The sequence below is a fragment of the Talaromyces amestolkiae genome (genome assembly GCF_001896365.1).
Source record: "Talaromyces amestolkiae strain CIB chromosome Unknown scaffold2.1, whole genome shotgun sequence".
In the NCBI taxonomy this organism is placed as follows: domain Eukaryota; kingdom Fungi; phylum Ascomycota; class Eurotiomycetes; order Eurotiales; family Trichocomaceae; genus Talaromyces; species Talaromyces amestolkiae.
In genome coordinates, this window is record NW_024468038.1 from 671702 (window position 1) to 687509 (window position 15808).

The 15808-nt window shown below is 45.8% G+C and overlaps 4 protein-coding genes across 4 annotated transcripts; 1 reads left to right on the plus strand and 3 right to left on the minus strand.

The window, feature by feature from the left end:
* Positions 1-271: 271 nt before the first annotated feature.
* On the minus strand, positions 272-2780 carry BHQ10_001516 (uncharacterized protein; the record flags this gene model as incomplete). Its single annotated transcript, XM_040873561.1, has 7 exons — positions 272-378; positions 433-622; positions 675-1064; positions 1116-1483; positions 1536-1647; positions 1702-2201; positions 2267-2780. The coding sequence occupies 7 exons, from the start codon at positions 2778-2780 to the stop codon at positions 272-274; spliced, it is 2181 nt and encodes a 726-aa protein (XP_040730021.1).
* A 1908-nt stretch (positions 2781-4688) lies between these two features.
* Positions 4689-11445, minus strand: BHQ10_001517 (uncharacterized protein; the record flags this gene model as incomplete). Its single annotated transcript, XM_040873562.1, has 4 exons — positions 4689-5010; positions 5086-5725; positions 5914-5965; positions 11020-11445. The coding sequence occupies 4 exons, from the start codon at positions 11443-11445 to the stop codon at positions 4689-4691; spliced, it is 1440 nt and encodes a 479-aa protein (XP_040730022.1).
* A 764-nt stretch (positions 11446-12209) lies between these two features.
* BHQ10_001518 (uncharacterized protein) lies at positions 12210-14408 on the minus strand (the record flags this gene model as incomplete). The annotated part of the gene is made up of 3 exons (XM_040873563.1): positions 12210-13355; positions 13406-13771; positions 13830-14408. 3 exons carry the CDS (start codon positions 14406-14408, stop codon positions 12210-12212), a joined length of 2091 nt encoding a protein of 696 aa, XP_040730023.1.
* Positions 14409-14748: 340 nt separating this feature from the next.
* BHQ10_001519 (uncharacterized protein) lies at positions 14749-15774 on the plus strand (the record flags this gene model as incomplete). Its single annotated transcript, XM_040873564.1, has 2 exons — positions 14749-15035; positions 15099-15774. The coding sequence occupies 2 exons, from the start codon at positions 14749-14751 to the stop codon at positions 15772-15774; spliced, it is 963 nt and encodes a 320-aa protein (XP_040730024.1).
* Positions 15775-15808: the final 34 nt, after the last annotated feature.

Here is a 15808-nt window from a genome sequence, read left to right on the forward strand (position 1 = left end):
TAATGTTTTCATTGAGCCTGGTATTTAGTAATATTAATTTTGAGATTTGATTCTCTAGAATAATGAGCTAATCTCGTTATCAAATCAGTCGAATTGAAGTAGATAATACATCATTAAAAAGGTGAAAATAAAGTAGAAATTATCAAATGAAGCAAACCAGCCCTTCCCCACTCATTAAGTCGTCGTAAGTCGTTGAATATGGCATAAATACTCCGGACCAGGATAAAAGATCAACTCCGAATTACCGCAACGCAAATTTTGAAACGCGAGATCATGCAGTTGGTGGCGGCAGGAGAATCTTGGAAGCGAACTTCAGATCCAGAGACCGCGAGTCGGTGGGATCAAATTGGACGAGTTGACGTTGTTCCAAGTACAAGGCTTTTCATCATTAGTATGAAGTATCTGACAGGAAAAACTCAAGTATCAACTTACGTGATATTTGAATAGTGTCAAACCACAGAATGGCATTGGGATCGCTGTTCTCTACCGCTTTGAGCAGGCCAGTTTCCGCATTGATGGTTGTCTTTGGGGGCAGGCCACGCATTCGTAGTAGCATATGAAGGATCTCCGAGAACCGGTCGCCCTGGTTAGCATAATATTGTGGACGTTTGTCCAAAGGCCACTATGGTAAATATTAGCACCCGGTAAATTGAAAAACAAGGGGTATGAATTACACGTCCGACAAAGTCCTCATTCTCCCAGCTAGTGAAGAGCCAACAGGCGCGTTCAACACAGTTGAGGAGAATGACAGATACCAAAAAGGTTTCGAACCAACCACTGTGGTGGCGCTGCAAGAGTCGTCGTTCGAGTTCATTCATGACATTTTTACTCAGCAAGCTGGCACGCTTCTCGACAGCAGCGCGAAGTTGACTGCATATAAGGTTGTAAGAATCGGCATTGGCATTGCGATCAATTGGAACACGGCCTTCCTCGGTTGGCATAGCTAGAGTGTCCACGGCAGTTGGGGGTAGGAGTGGATGGACAAAGAGCTTCCACTGCAATTCTAGGTCGACTAGGACATGAGTTACAAGCCATAGCTCCACCACGCGGTCAAGGAGAGTATCCTATAACCCATTAGATTCTTGATACGAGCATAGTCTTTATGATCGGCCTACCTTTTTCTCATCTGCCAAGTGTGCTGCTAATGTTAGGGTTGACTTCATGATTGGCGATGTCTCATTTTCAATAAAAGTGGACTGTAGCCTCTTGATGTAGTTTTCGCACTTTCCAGGAAGATCATCTGTATCCCCATCCAGCATGTACATATCCTGAGTAGATCCTTGGAGGTGCCCGTCCTCGACTAGAGCTTGTAGTTGAGGATCAATCGGTGACATGCCAGCTTTCTGACCAATGAGGGCGCTGAAGGTCACAAAGAAAGGCCCATCATCAAAGTGTGCAGCCTCCACACGACCAACGTAGCTTTCATACTTTGTTTGGGCTTGCATAGAATTGACATCGTGAAAGGCAAGAGTCGTATGAAGACCTGTCAATGATTAGCTTGTTCTCTTTTTCGTGGGTAGAATTGGCATTCTTACCAGCACCATAGAGTTCACATTCCTCAACAAGACGTGTCCGAATACATGGCTGTTTCCATAGGCGAGCACTCTCAACAGAAGCACATGTTTGACAAGGACTATCTCCAGAACACTGATAAATGAAATTAGTTGGGGGTATGCCAAAGTATAAGCAGGAAATACATACAGGCTTCTTAAGCATGCGGCATCGAATGCATGCACCCCGCTTACGTACTTCTTGAACTTCCTTCCTACGGTCTGCACTGAACCGACTACGCACTTTGGGCTTTTGTGGCTTGGGCGAAGATCCAAAATCGTTGACAAAGCCCTTGGTTGGAGTAGTATTCGGGTTCATTGCAATTGGGCGTGGATAAGATGCAGCACGTTGGGTTGCTGCTAGTGTAGGATCATGACCCTGCAAGCTGTCAAGCAGAAATTGATCAGTGCTAGACAGCTGGTGGTCAGTCCAGGATGACCCAACATGTGGCCCATCTGTCAATTCACTGCCCATTGCAAGACTCTGTGAAGCCATTTCGCTGGCAGAAGCTGCAATCAGAGAAAGTTGTGATGAAGATTGACGCTCGTCGGTATTTGTGTCAGGTTGAAGAGTATCATTATTTTGTAGAGAAGGTGAAGCAGACGGACCACGCTCTTCGTTTGCATTTAGAGAGGCAGCAGCAGCGGCGACTTTGAGACAGCAATCAGCAAATGTAACTCAAACATAACAACAAAAATTGTTGGAGTAAACTCACCACCAGCGAGAATCAAGTCGTCATTGCTATCTGTTGGGGGTGGATGAAATGCCTCCGCCTCGAGGGCAGGGTCAATCATGATCGTCTTGCCGCCAACAGTCATTGGTTGTGTGAATCGTAGAGCACCCGCACCACGTCTTTTGGTCTGGTCAGAAGCTCCGACGCGTCTCGATGCCTCCGCTAGCACATTCAGCCCATCAAAAGCTGGGCGCGTCGAATACGGTAAATCAGAAGCCTTCCCTGCCTTTTGAATCTTTGCTAGCATTGCCGCTTTGTTGGGATCTGAGTCGTCGAGGGCAGGAAGATCATGAATTCGCATAACAATCGACTGACGTGCGGACATGGACAGCGCTTGACACTTCTTCACTAGATGAGTGGTGAGACTGTCGATACGGCCCTTGGGGAACTTTTCACCGCATGCTTTGCACGTATGTTGATATCGGTTGCTCGCGTCTTCCAGCTTGGGGCCACGCGTGAAATATTCAAGGATCAGCTGATTGGGCTTGCGACCCATTGTCTCCGGAGTGAGTCGATGTTGTGTGTGTTTTACGCGCGAAGAGGGACGGGATGGTCCACGATCAAGTCAGCTAACTGATCTTGATAGAACAATACCGTACATACAACAGCTGTACAACGTAATACAGCGGGGTGGTCAACGGCGCATATAACACTAAGCGGTGGAAAATTATATTGTTCGATTGTAAGTATTTGAATGGTTCTCCGGAAGTAAGATTATGACTGCGGTGACAGCAATTTGACGCGGTGGCGAATGAGCGATGCGGACGAGGATACACGAGCGCGGGTGTCGTCTTCGAGTAAACAAAGCAGACAAAGAATGCGAAGCCAATAGCAATTCTGCGAGCGTTGCACTTATCTTAACACTGGTTAACAGTAGAGAATAATATTTTGACGGGCAGATCGAGGGTGGAGAGAGAAAAGCGACGGCAAAAAGAGGGCGGTCGAGAGAGAAATTGTTAGAGAGGCGCCTTCCGCCTGGCGCTGACTGGCTGCTGGCCGGCCTGAGGCGGTGATCCGCGCAATCACCGCCTCCGCCGGAACAACTATTCACCGCCAGACCGACTTTACTTAACATAACCTTCGACAAATACCATCTATTGGTACGTAAACACATGAATCCCCCGCTACAAGCCACCGTCTGCGATGTTCTCACACTTATAGGTCATCTGACGTTCACGTCCTGCGCCTAACAAAAACCCTGCATCCACCTGCACTCGAAAGAACAAGCGTCAACCGTTGCCTCTCACTCCCAACTGGATCCTTTCTATCATCTGCAGGCAATCCAATCCAAAAGGTCCTCAAAAGTCTCACAATGATATAGTAAGTGACCTCAATTCCACGACTCTCAAACAGTCGACAAATCTTACAATTAGAGTATATACTATCAAGATGGCCAAGAAGGTAAAATGTGAGGGCGAAGGCAGGTACACAAAAGATGCTTATCTTCGAAAAGTCCTCGCTGAACACAATACCTACGCTCAACGCGTGTGCCTTAGCACCGCTGTGACTTGTAACATCTCTCGAGACATATCGGCGTGTCATAAAGGACAATATAACATTAAGGAAGTAGTAAGCCAAGCGGGACGACTCTCTATGAATATTAAACGATGTGGTCACGCACTCTGCAAGCTCATACTTAGGTGGAGTCAGAAGGGGGAAGGGAAGAAGAGTGTAGGAAACGAGATCTTTGGACTAGAGAGTTAGATATAGAAGCTCCGCTTTACTAATTTGCAAGAGAAGGAAAAAACTAGATGGTGTTTGACGTTGTGTAACTGTTACTGAAACTACAGCTTGATTTACTAAGCGGGCGCGCTTCTCTACATACAATATTAAGTATAAAGAAGAAAAGAAAAGAAGAATCCAAGCACCCCTCCGTGCGTCAAGTATCTCCTCTTTGTGTCCACAATATAGTATGGCTGGCAAACAGTACCGCTCAGGGCTAAAGCCCCATCTCTATTCATTCACTGATACGGTGAACGTACTGCAAGTATCGTTGAACTAAGCTGGGCAGTACCTCACTAAACTCTGGAGTACATTGACTGTCATCTAGAAAATATATCGACCATACCTCTGTAAACTATACTGCAATGATGCTCGTGACTGCCAATGCGGTGAATGACTTGAACTGCATTGTGATCAGTGTCGGTCAATTGAGATTATAATAAAAGCGCCACGAGTTGAGGAGAAGCCTGTATTCAAGAAACAAACGTAGACCTTATAATTCCCGATTCCAGGAGAGCGTACATGTGTTCGGATCAAAGCTTTGCTGTAAATTGGGAGTTTAGACGTAGACTAAAATATAAAGAATTGATTCGGATCTACTATGATATCCCCAAGACAATCAAACTTGACAAAGCAGTCCCGCGTGCGCGGATTAGCAGGGTGGTGGAAGATCAGCGAAAGGTCATGACGTTTCCAAAGGGTCGTTCACAAGTAGTTGAGTGCTGGAAATCAGGCGTTCGACTTGTTTGGCCACACCCCAGCTTATTTTGAAGCCACTCGCACCAGCGCCGTAACAATGAACAATAGGAATGCCTTGGCTCAACATCTCCTTTTCGAGGCGCAAACCACCCCGTCGCATAGGGCGCCGAGCGGCGTAGACCTGGCGAATTTCGAAACCATGAGCTTCATCTGTACCATTGTCTGCGCGGTCGATTAGCTCAGGACAGATGCCTGCAACCCTTTTGAGGATTGTTTTGGTGACAGTATCAGAGATATCCTCAGACCTGCACTAGTTAGTAATGATGTTCTCTTTTTATGTAACCTCAAAAAAGAGAATTGATATGAATAGAACAACCAACCAACTGTTAGGCTCCTTTGTCCCACCAATTACCGTGCCTCCTCCTAGGGGTCGGGGAATTATCACTGTCGACGAGCCATCTGCCCAATGATGGCTGATTGTCTTGTCGCACTGATTAGACACTATGATGAATTGACCGCGTGATGGAAAAGAGTCAGGATCATTTAGTCCACGACCTGTCGCATTGATTACAGCCTGGATATCGTCTGCGTCACTTCCTTGACTTTGGCCTTGAAAGATGGAAATCGCTTCCTCCATGGATACTACATTAGCACGAATGAACTGGGCACCCTGCTCTTTAGCCTGCTTGTGGCACCACTGTAAGTATACTGGAGAATTTAAGACCCAGCTGCGGTAGGTGACTCCCAAATTGATCGGCTCATGATGCACAGGATATTCTTCCGACTTAAGAATGCGAAAATCGGGCCAGTCGATGTAGCCATTCTCCTTAGCGAGAAAGGAGTCTGCATCAGCGGAATCAAAGTATTCAATGGCTGGAACAAACTTTACGCCACATTCGGGATTTTCATGGGGAAGCATAGTCAATGTGTGAGTCACCGGGGAGATCTCGAGCGATGACTGTGACGCTGTGGCCAGATCGAGACAGCTGCACGGCACAACTGAGGCCCAAGACGCCAGCGCTGGTAAGAAATTAGCTTGCGGTGCGAGACGGAACCGGTTTCTTTGCGCACCCAACAATGATGACTTGACTTTTACTCATGGTGATAGCATAATCGGTGAATAGCTTTAGAAAAAAAAGGCCGTTATTTCATGGAGGCAGATTGTTTTTTTTATGTTACGAAGAATGTTCGCTGTGCAAGTGACTCACTGAGATGACTCATCAGGCATCGTTTGCGTTTTGGGGACTCGGTGAACTGATCCTGACATGATGCTCAATTACCACTTTTGATATCGAGTTGATCTGTTCATTACGAACGAGTCATTGTGGAGATAATATGGCAGCCTGTCAATTCTTGACTAAGACCTCGTATACCGCGCAGTGTGTAGGAACTGTAAGCCTTGCTGGTGGCCGATTTGAAATTAATGTTGATTTTTGGCCCTGGAATTTTTATGGTAATACTGTGTCTCCATTAAATGTCTCTATATTTTTTTTTTTTTCACGAGCAAAGGGAGACTAGATTTGACCGAGATGATACCCATGATACACATGTTGCTCGTCATCAAGATGCCACATGGACTTCTAGAAATGCCTATTAGTCCCTGAGATATCCAAAGTCCATACAATTCAAACAGTCCTCATCTGGGCAACGCTAACTCAGAGTCATGCCAAGCTACTTCCTTACTGTAGGCATGTGGTCTAATCCATGTTGAGTAATGTAGAACAAGGATGAGAATGAGAATGAACAAGGGTAGAAGAGACAGGGAGAGATAAGTATTGACGGGCCTTAAGTAGCTTACGACTAGCCAACGAACAAGTAATAATGAGCGTGCTATTTAAATACGGGGATCTTTCGCGTACTTGTGTATCTAGTTTCCACGCATATAGCCGAGCTACGATCATCTAGCACATTGATCTTCGAAGCATTCCCAGCGTCGACGAATAATTACAAGGATACCATAAAGAGTTGACGATTGCTTCTCAGTGATCATATAAATTCAGAGGCTACTCGAAGTGAATAAGTCACGGTGACTCAGCCCTAGAGGGATGTTGTTGTTGCTTGTTGAAGATGGTGGAAATCCGAATTCCCGAAGAGGCAATTTTTGCGTGCAACTTCCCGAAATAGACTAGCCCTAAGATGACAGAAAATAAAACCTCGCCAGCTGCAGGTATAAAACAGATAAGCAGCACCGTACATTTATTTGATTGTTCCAATCTCTAGCAACCGTAAAAATGCAAAGATATACCAAAAAAGATACAAAAAGGTTACATACCACAGCGTGATTATGGTTGTGATCACCCAGCCCATTGCTGCTTTAATTTCTGCTACTTCTGGTAAGGTGGTGAAGCGTTCCATATTCACCCAGAACACCTTGGAATATGGCTTCACCCTGCAATACTGGCGTGCAGACAAAAGGAATTTGAATTACATGGAAAAATCCACATTCAGTCCTCCGAACTTGTGTTCTTAGCGAATATAGGAAATCCAACTTAGCTAAAGTATACAACTATTCTAGTATACGTTTCAAGGGGCCATCAGCTTGCACAGATCATCCCCGTGGAAGTTGGTTACTTTCAATTTTAATCAATTCCAGCCTCCCAGCTCTAATCGTAACTTCAAATCTCACAATCCTCGATCCTAGTCATGGACATAGTGACCGAAACCATATTCAACGCTACTTGTGGTGGTAAAGGACACTTGATAATTGAAGGGCATCATCGCTTGGTAAAGTGTTATAAACTAGTCACAAAATGTCCTTATGCATCAGAGATCTCTATAAGCACTTTCGATTGAGGTAATTGTAGTCAAAGGCATTCAATATCCCAATTAATTGGGTTACCGCAGCGAATACCACCAAGATGTGGAAAATTTGGTGGGAAGAGCCGTATATATCGAATTTGCCTGGATATCGACTCTCAGGAAACTTGGTCTGCAGATCCATATTCGTCAGAATCAAATTTCATCAAGTGAAAAATCTAAAGCCTTACCACATAAATCAAAGCTCCGCTTAGAAGAAAGCCTCCTTCGGTCAAATAGTAGGGCATTCCGGATTGTTTCATCATTTGCGAGATACCGAACATCTTGACTCCATGTACCAATGGTGCAAAGCCAGAMAAGCCAGTCGCCACAAATGTCAATGCCCGAAAAGCACGAAATTCTGGGCCCTGGAATCTGGGATTTACCATTATGAAGATAGTAAGTGATCCGAGGATTGCAATCTCCAAATCAAAGTTAGCGTTGAATATGAGTGAAGAAGAGAGAAGAAAGAGGACATACAGATATCAACTCACCATAGACCAGTAGATCTTGCGTTGCAAAGACTCACACCAGAAAACCATATATATTCCCGATACAAAGTCGCCTAATGTTAAGACGACTATGCCTATCAGGTCAAGTCGCAACCATAATTGTTCGACTTCGTAGGAATGATTCATTAAGGTGTGATATGTCGTTGACAATCCAAGACAGATGACGGCAGTCAGAAGGAAGAATGAGAAAATGAAGGAATCAGTGCTAGTGATATTGGAATATCTACTTATAAGATAACTTTGAATATACCCTTGGCCGAGAAGAAACGTGACTGCTGGGATCAAGTGAGAGTATATGTTGACCGACTCATTGTGGATGTATGACCAACTGCGAAATGACACCTGAGCCGAGCCTGAAATCGGGCGGTAGCCATGAAGAATGTACTGATTATCTTGATGCCATTCTGGTAGTTCGTCGAACGAGAGAAGAGCTCTGCGTGCCTTGCCGGCCTTGGGCAAACTTCTCGAAAATCGTTGGTGGAGGGAATCATCTCTACGCTCTTGACTCATCATTGGGGACGAAACTCGAAGACGGGGAGTCGGTGTCATTGCTGTCGCGTCTGAAGATACCATGGGAGGAGAATTGAGAAAAAAAGTAATAGAGAATAAAGAAGGGATTTCCATGCACTTCGTTACTCGGACGCCCAGGTAAGCAATGCTAGCATTTGGCGGACATAAAAGAAATGGGCGGGGTACATCACCGCCCAAAGGTAAACATCAAAAAGGAACAAAGAAAAAACAAGAAACAAAATACTACTGATTAGCTACATAGGTAACTCAAACATCTAGGACGTCTTATAGTCGTGTGTCAAGAGCCCTCACTGAACATATACAAATCATACTTTCTATCTATTCACATCAAGAATATTTTGTTAAGTACTTCGAGATTTGGGGTTCTTTTGGCAGGAAACGAGGGTTATATAGGTGTTATCCCTATTTCACCACATTGAGACACCCCATGTAGATTCTCGATTTGTATACACAGTCACAGTTGGATTCTATCATGGTCGATATAAAAAAGACTGCCAATTCAAAACAAAGTAGACGGGCATTACCCATAAAGAACGGAAATGAAGGAATAGACCTGAGGTCTGAACGTCCAAGGTAAATCCTGCTTACCACCTACATGTTTTTCTCTGTGCCTTATCTTTTAGAACCCAACAGCTGAAGACTCAGCATTTTGCTGATCAAATCATTCTCAAGCCAGGTACCTGGGATTTCATTGACCGAGTATTTAGAATCGATTCTAAAGCGAATGCACCACTTCTCGGTGGAAAACGTCGCCATCATGTTGGGTTTTCTGATATATCGCGCCCGGCCTGTGATCGTAAAGTGACAAATGTAACCTCAATAGCTGAGCAAGACTAGCGTTGACGTTATCCTGGGTCAAAGCGGCAACAGGAATGGCTTGCGATAAAAAATATTATCTCGGGCAGGAAGCTCCGGCGGCAGGGCAACACCAATTTAGCCAATCGGAAATCAACAATATCTAGTTAGTTGTCTTTCAAAACAGCCTAGCCAAAAACAAGCGCCGAACTAAGATACAATATATATGGGCATAGTTCATCTATTGGCATCTAAACCTTGGGAAGATGAAACGTGCTACTGCATGGAAATCACCGTACATGAATGATTTTTGATCTGGATATTGGTGGCACGCGCGCGGTCTAGATATATACTGCCCCTCAGAACCGGAGCTCTTGAGTACATATAGAGCGTAGCCTTCGCAGGAATCGACGACCCTATCCCTCTCATACGAACCGTACATTCTTATTCGAACAACCCAATATACTCCGTGAGCTCAATCCATAGTGACGGCTACTACAACTGTCCAGCTAACCTGCGCTCTCTAGAAACTTTCACAAAATTCATCTCAACTCAAAGATGAATGCCCGTGCCGACAACGCGATGAAGGCGTGCACCATAAGACGACGTAAGTATCCTTTGTCCTATTTGTTCTATATTTGATGTTCTCCTCTTTTTTTTCGTGTTCGCATCTGTTATCCTAAACATCGTTGACATTCGTAAATGCGTGCAGAGCGCGCTTCCGATTCTAGTGCTCCTATGCACTCTTCGAAGCCAGGCGGGGGAGGGAAGCCTAATCCACAGCCCGGAGCGCCATCTCAGCCTGGGAAGCCGCATTGAATGTTGTATATGTTGCGATATGTTGTATGTGTGATTGGAAATACTCTTTGATATCTCTATCTACTATATAGCTATTTACTATGGCTAAGAAACACTCATTTCCTTTACGAAACTCACTTTTAAGTAAGAGAGGAGTCAAGTACCTAGTAAAAATTCGTGTTCAAAAAAGGTCGGCTTGGCTGTGATCAATTGCGGGTGGCAAGTCCTAGGTTCTAGGCAGATCCATAGAGTAGAAATTCGAGCTGTTGAAAGTGCTACGGCCGCTCGAGCACCAGGTAGAGCAGTGTCTGCTTCCGCATGAAAAACTTCTTTCCAAGGCCGAGGGTACCGTCAAACCGACAGGATGTCACACAATGACAAGCGGTCTTTTAACCCCGTAGGTCCTGATTGAACACCAAAAGATTTAATAAAGAGGAGAATGAGGGGTGGGTGAAAGAGGGGTAGATAGAGAAGGAAAATCAGTAATAAAAAGAAAACCTCGATATAAGCAAAAAACATACAACAGCTGGGATTCGCTGGTCCACCCAACTACTAACCAGCCGGCGTGTGGCTTAAGTACGGCTGAGCGGACGGGAAGCCCTGTTTTCCACACCCTATGGTCGTATGTATTGGCTATAACGAAACAATGGTTTGTATCCGGCTCAAAATGTAACATTGACGACTCCCTTAGGGCAGCCCTAAGGGAGTCGTCACTGTTTACACTGCAATTTGTTCGACTGTACAACATGTGAATATCATACAAAACATCCTTCTATCAATTTTACATCAAACCCTTCTCTAGATCAGACACTGACTAACAAGCTCTCCCTAAAAATCTATATCAACAAATTGCGTCTGGTACAAGAACGCGCCTATGCTTACATTCAATATCCATGGCTGCGTAGGCATCAAAACAAGCTCATCGCCCTCCAACTCGCAAAACCTGAGTTGTTGGCTGCCCACCCAATTCGGCACCAGCGCTAAGTCTGCATGGTGTTTCACAGCAACCTTTCCTTCATGCTCAATGACTTCAAAGGGACCGTTATAGGCAAGATAATGGCGTGCAGCATCAGCAGCCTCGTCATCAGCAGTTGCGAACGGGTCAAGAGAAGAATAAAATTTTGATCCAGGTCTCATGATTTGCGCGGACATGTACCCATCTGCTGTGTAGATGATGTAGCCCTTGGCATCTTTGCCTAGGGGATATTCGATAGGACCGTCTTTTCCAGCTGGTTTGCTGGTATAGGAGACGAGTTTCCAGGTCCCGATCAGGTCTTTGCGGATTCTAGCTAATGCGAGGTTTGGCATTCTCTTTAACTGCTAAGTTTTTGGATTGAGGCAATGGTAACAAGACTGGATGTACGGATTGAGACTTAATGGGCCTGCATAGCTAGGTATATAAATATGTATATTGTGGTTTACTTTACCAAAATACGGCTGAGAGATATTCTCGATGAATAAGCTGATAGCAAATTGGCCCATTTCCACTCAAAATCGACCATGGCCACTGTTGGGTATGGGACTAGTAGGTAGCGGGAATAGTCGGCTCCATATTTAATCCATTGTTCAATTTGGAACTGCTGCGATACCAAATCATACCATCGGAGTTCTGAGCGGATTAGAAATCATGTTTCTGAATGATGCTCGGATAGTTGGCCCCCTTACAAGAGATCTTCTCGGTATGCATACACGGCTTGATTGTCGCAAGATGTTACTTTTAAGATATTTAAGAGGATATCATTCTGGTAGTGATCCTATATTTGATAATTCTGATGACAATGTATGGGTCAACCAGCAATAGTCTCACTCTAATGTTTCCGGTCTGTAATACAATGGGGTGACTCTAGCTAGCATACCTCTTAAGATTTCAAGTAAAAGGACTGCTGGCAAAATTATGCCAAGTGATGTTTAAGAAGAATTCCAAACCCTTCGAGTGTTCTTCCCACAAAGATTCTGTATTCAGCGTTGAGCATCAAGGAGGTACGGCACGCAGGTAATCGGGGCCGGAATTAATTGTCTCAATTGGTCGGTCTGAAGCAGCTCGGTTTCTTTTCATAATTCGGCTTCATAATCTAGCAGATACGATGCTGTGGTGGTCTCCATGGCACACCAAGGATCTCAAAAATCCTCTTCTCGTCGCGACCTTCGAGAAGGGTGCCGTCAGTAAGCTTGACCTGATTTGATCCTCGGAGCACATCTTTGTACAAGCCGTGCTGGTTTAGGCGCATTCCCTTCTTTCTAGCCAAAAGTCGCACGCTCCGGTTGAAAATGTCATTGCCAGTAAAGTATAGCAAAGCCGCGCCTATCTCATCCCCCGGGACAAATAGCAAGTCAATCCGTCGCCAAAGATCGGTGCCAGGAAGGGCAGATGCTCCATGCCACTTGGATCCGTCTCCGCGTGACGTTGTTGCTAGGCTGACTTTGAGAAATCCTCTTCGGGTAAGTTCTGGAACGACATTTTCCATCATCAGAGTACGGATATATTCTATAGAGCCGGTGGTCTTTGTGATGAGAACATCAATATCGCCACAGTCTGCAGCGCCGCGGCGGTAGGAGCCGGCCATCATTACTTCCATATCTGGATCCAAGGCATGAACTGCGGCCCGGACGATTTCTCCGTGTTGAGCAACTTCCGCCCGCGGAATACGTTGCTGGAAATCATTATATCGTTCCACACCAATCTTTTGATTCGCAGTCAACTCAGCCTCGTTCTGAAGGTCTTCTAGGGATCTATAACCCTTAGCTACCCACTTAGATGCCTGTGTGAATCCTGCGCCGTATACACCAAGAAACAACTGCAACGCTTTGTCCTCTGGAGTCCAATTGATATTCTCCAGACGACGCAGGCGGTCGGTAGACACAATCTCCTCAATCTTTTCCGSGAGCCGCTGCCCAATACCGGGGATTGAGAGGGCTTCCGCTTTGGTGCAGACTTTGGTTTTCTGCTTTCGCAATGCAGCTATCGCTTTTCGGTATGCCATCGTGCGCCAAGTGTCTGCAGTTCTGTCGTAGTAGTCGGCCATTTTCTGCAGAATTTCAATCGTTTTGGCGTTGGGATTGTTGTCAGAGCTTTTACCGTCGTGCTTCTGCATGCAAGCGAAATTCTTTTGCCAATTGGGAACGTTGGCTACGGCTGTAGCTTTCCCAGAAAGTTCTGTTTCCCAGCTGTTATCAAATGTGGCATCGAGAGCTACTTCGTCGTCGGGTTCATCTAGTGGCTTKTWTGCGTTAGCCAGAGACAGTCTGCGTATGCTTTGTTTCAGCTTACCAGGTCACCGGCGGCTTTGACTTTGAGCATAATTTCATCCAAAAGATCTGTTTCTCTTTGCCCTGCTTCACGGGCTGAGATCATATATCCATCTTGTTGGACTGCCTTACTGTCTATAGGAGTGTATTCAGTACGACAGGGGGTTATGGAGCGTCGTCTCTGTCGTCCAGGTTCTTTCAGTGGCAAGGAATTGTCTGCACTTATAGTAGACGTATCTGGAGCTGCAGCTGGCGCCGGAGCTGCATTGTCAATTTCCGGTGTCTTGGGTGTTCCATCTACCCTGAACCGGAGCTGTGTGATCAGGAGGATGGACTTGAAAATGAGACAGTCGGAAACATAGTCCTGATTGACTATAGCTATGTTGGCCTGTGGCATTGTCAGAATCCAAACACAGAGAAAGTCTGCATTTTGGGGAAACACCCACAGAAAGCTGTTCAGGCGTAAGAACCTTGAGTACTTCCTTATAATCCAACCCCTTGTCGACAATCACATGAGTAACATCGGACGACCACGACTGGGCCCATGACGCTCCATATTCCTGTGACCGCTGGATACGAAGTCTTCGGGCCGGAGAAATATCGTTGTTGGGAACAAAAAAGAATTTCAGGCCTTTAAAGATTTGAGCCGATTCTGGTATAATCTGGACGGACTGCCTCCGTCGCTTCTTACGTCCTTTTGGCTGCTCAGTCAGGGAGATCTCTGTTTGGCGCTTCACCAGAGTTTCACTCTGCATTTCAAGTGCGTCGCTGGTACTGCTTTTCGTAGCAGATGTTGTAACCATGGATGAATGTCTTTTCAACTGTGCAGGGGTTGGTATATCGTCCTCTTTGGGCTCAGTTGACGGCCTTGCTAGTTTTGTAGGAGCAGTATCCGTCCGTCTTATAAGTCCAGCAAAATCGCCAGTAGTCTGAGCGTCGTCGCTGAGATCTCCAAGACCATCTAGATCCCGGAAGAAGTCGTCCTTATTTATGCCTGGGCCTGTCATCTCTAGGTCCTTGCGCATGTCTTTTACGCACCAAGCAGCTTCTATGGGAGGCAGAAGTGAACGCCATGTGAGATGTTGCCTAGAGCTGAAGTTAAAGACCTTTCAGTGTAAGCTTTGAGACATCAGATGAACAATGAGTGGTAGCAAATGAACGGAAGGAGAAAGGAAGCTCTATCCTTTGGTTCTCTGGTGGAGCTGGAAAAACGAGCTGTAATTGGTCGAACTATACAAACTGCAACTACTGCAAGTGCTTGCATCTCCGGCCACTCAGAGCCCGCCCGTGCGCAGGCCGCAACGGTTATTTTTCGACGTCCAAAAAGTGACTGTCGACAGGCAACAACAAGTGTCATAGGTCACGATGCTCTCAATCGAGTCGCGACTATTCTCCATATTCAGAGACAGCCGCTGTCTCCGCTGTCAGACGCAGGCGGTATGGACCTCGGTGCGGCACAAGAGCACAACCAGTGCTAAACCTTCGCCGGAAGAACAACCAGACAATGTACAGCCCATCGAGCTTGACCGACCGATTGGTCTTCCATATCCTCCATTACCAGGACAAAATACGGGGATTGATAACCGGTCATTGAGTGAGCGCCGTGACGACTTTGTGGATTACCAAAAGCATCTCCAGCGCCGGAAGGAATTGTGAGCCCCCAGATCTGACAGTTGACAACATACCATTCTGACTTTCATTCCCAACCCTAACAGAACGGCACATCTGGCAAAACCATACTTTCGAGAATGGACGAATCTGAAATACAACGAAGGCAAAACATTCAGGTCGAATCCGCGCTTATTTAAACACGACAAGGCCCTATTCTTCCCCAACCTCTACGGCGTGACGCTCGAATCACCAAAAAAACCACAAGACACAACAGATATTATAAAAGGCAAGATCTCAGTTGTGAGTCTCTTCTCGAGTCTATGGGCGGAATCACAGGTGGCGACGTTCACGAAACCCGAAAATAATCCGCAACTGTACGAGACCCTTGCCGCCAATCCGGTAACAACCCAAAGAATCGACATCAACCTTGAAGAGAACAGGCTGAAAGCTTGGCTAGTCCGATTTTTCATGGGTAACATGCGACGCGAAATGCCCAGGGACCAGCATGATAAGTACTTTCTGGTGCAGGAAGGCATGACAGACGCGATTAAGCAGGCCATCGGAATGCTCAACAGCAAGGTCGGGTACGTCTATCTGCTGGATGATTACGGTCATATTCGTTGGGCGGGCAGCGGTTCCGCAGATCCAGCTGAGAGGGATTCTTTGAACGCGGGACTTTTGAGGTTGATTGAAGAGAAGAAGAAGCGGGCGGACGATATTAGTGGTGCATCTATGACTTCGCCAACGAAACGAAGGATAGTGACGACACCAAAGGAGTAGAGATGACTGATATCATCTGCTATATTCACAGTGC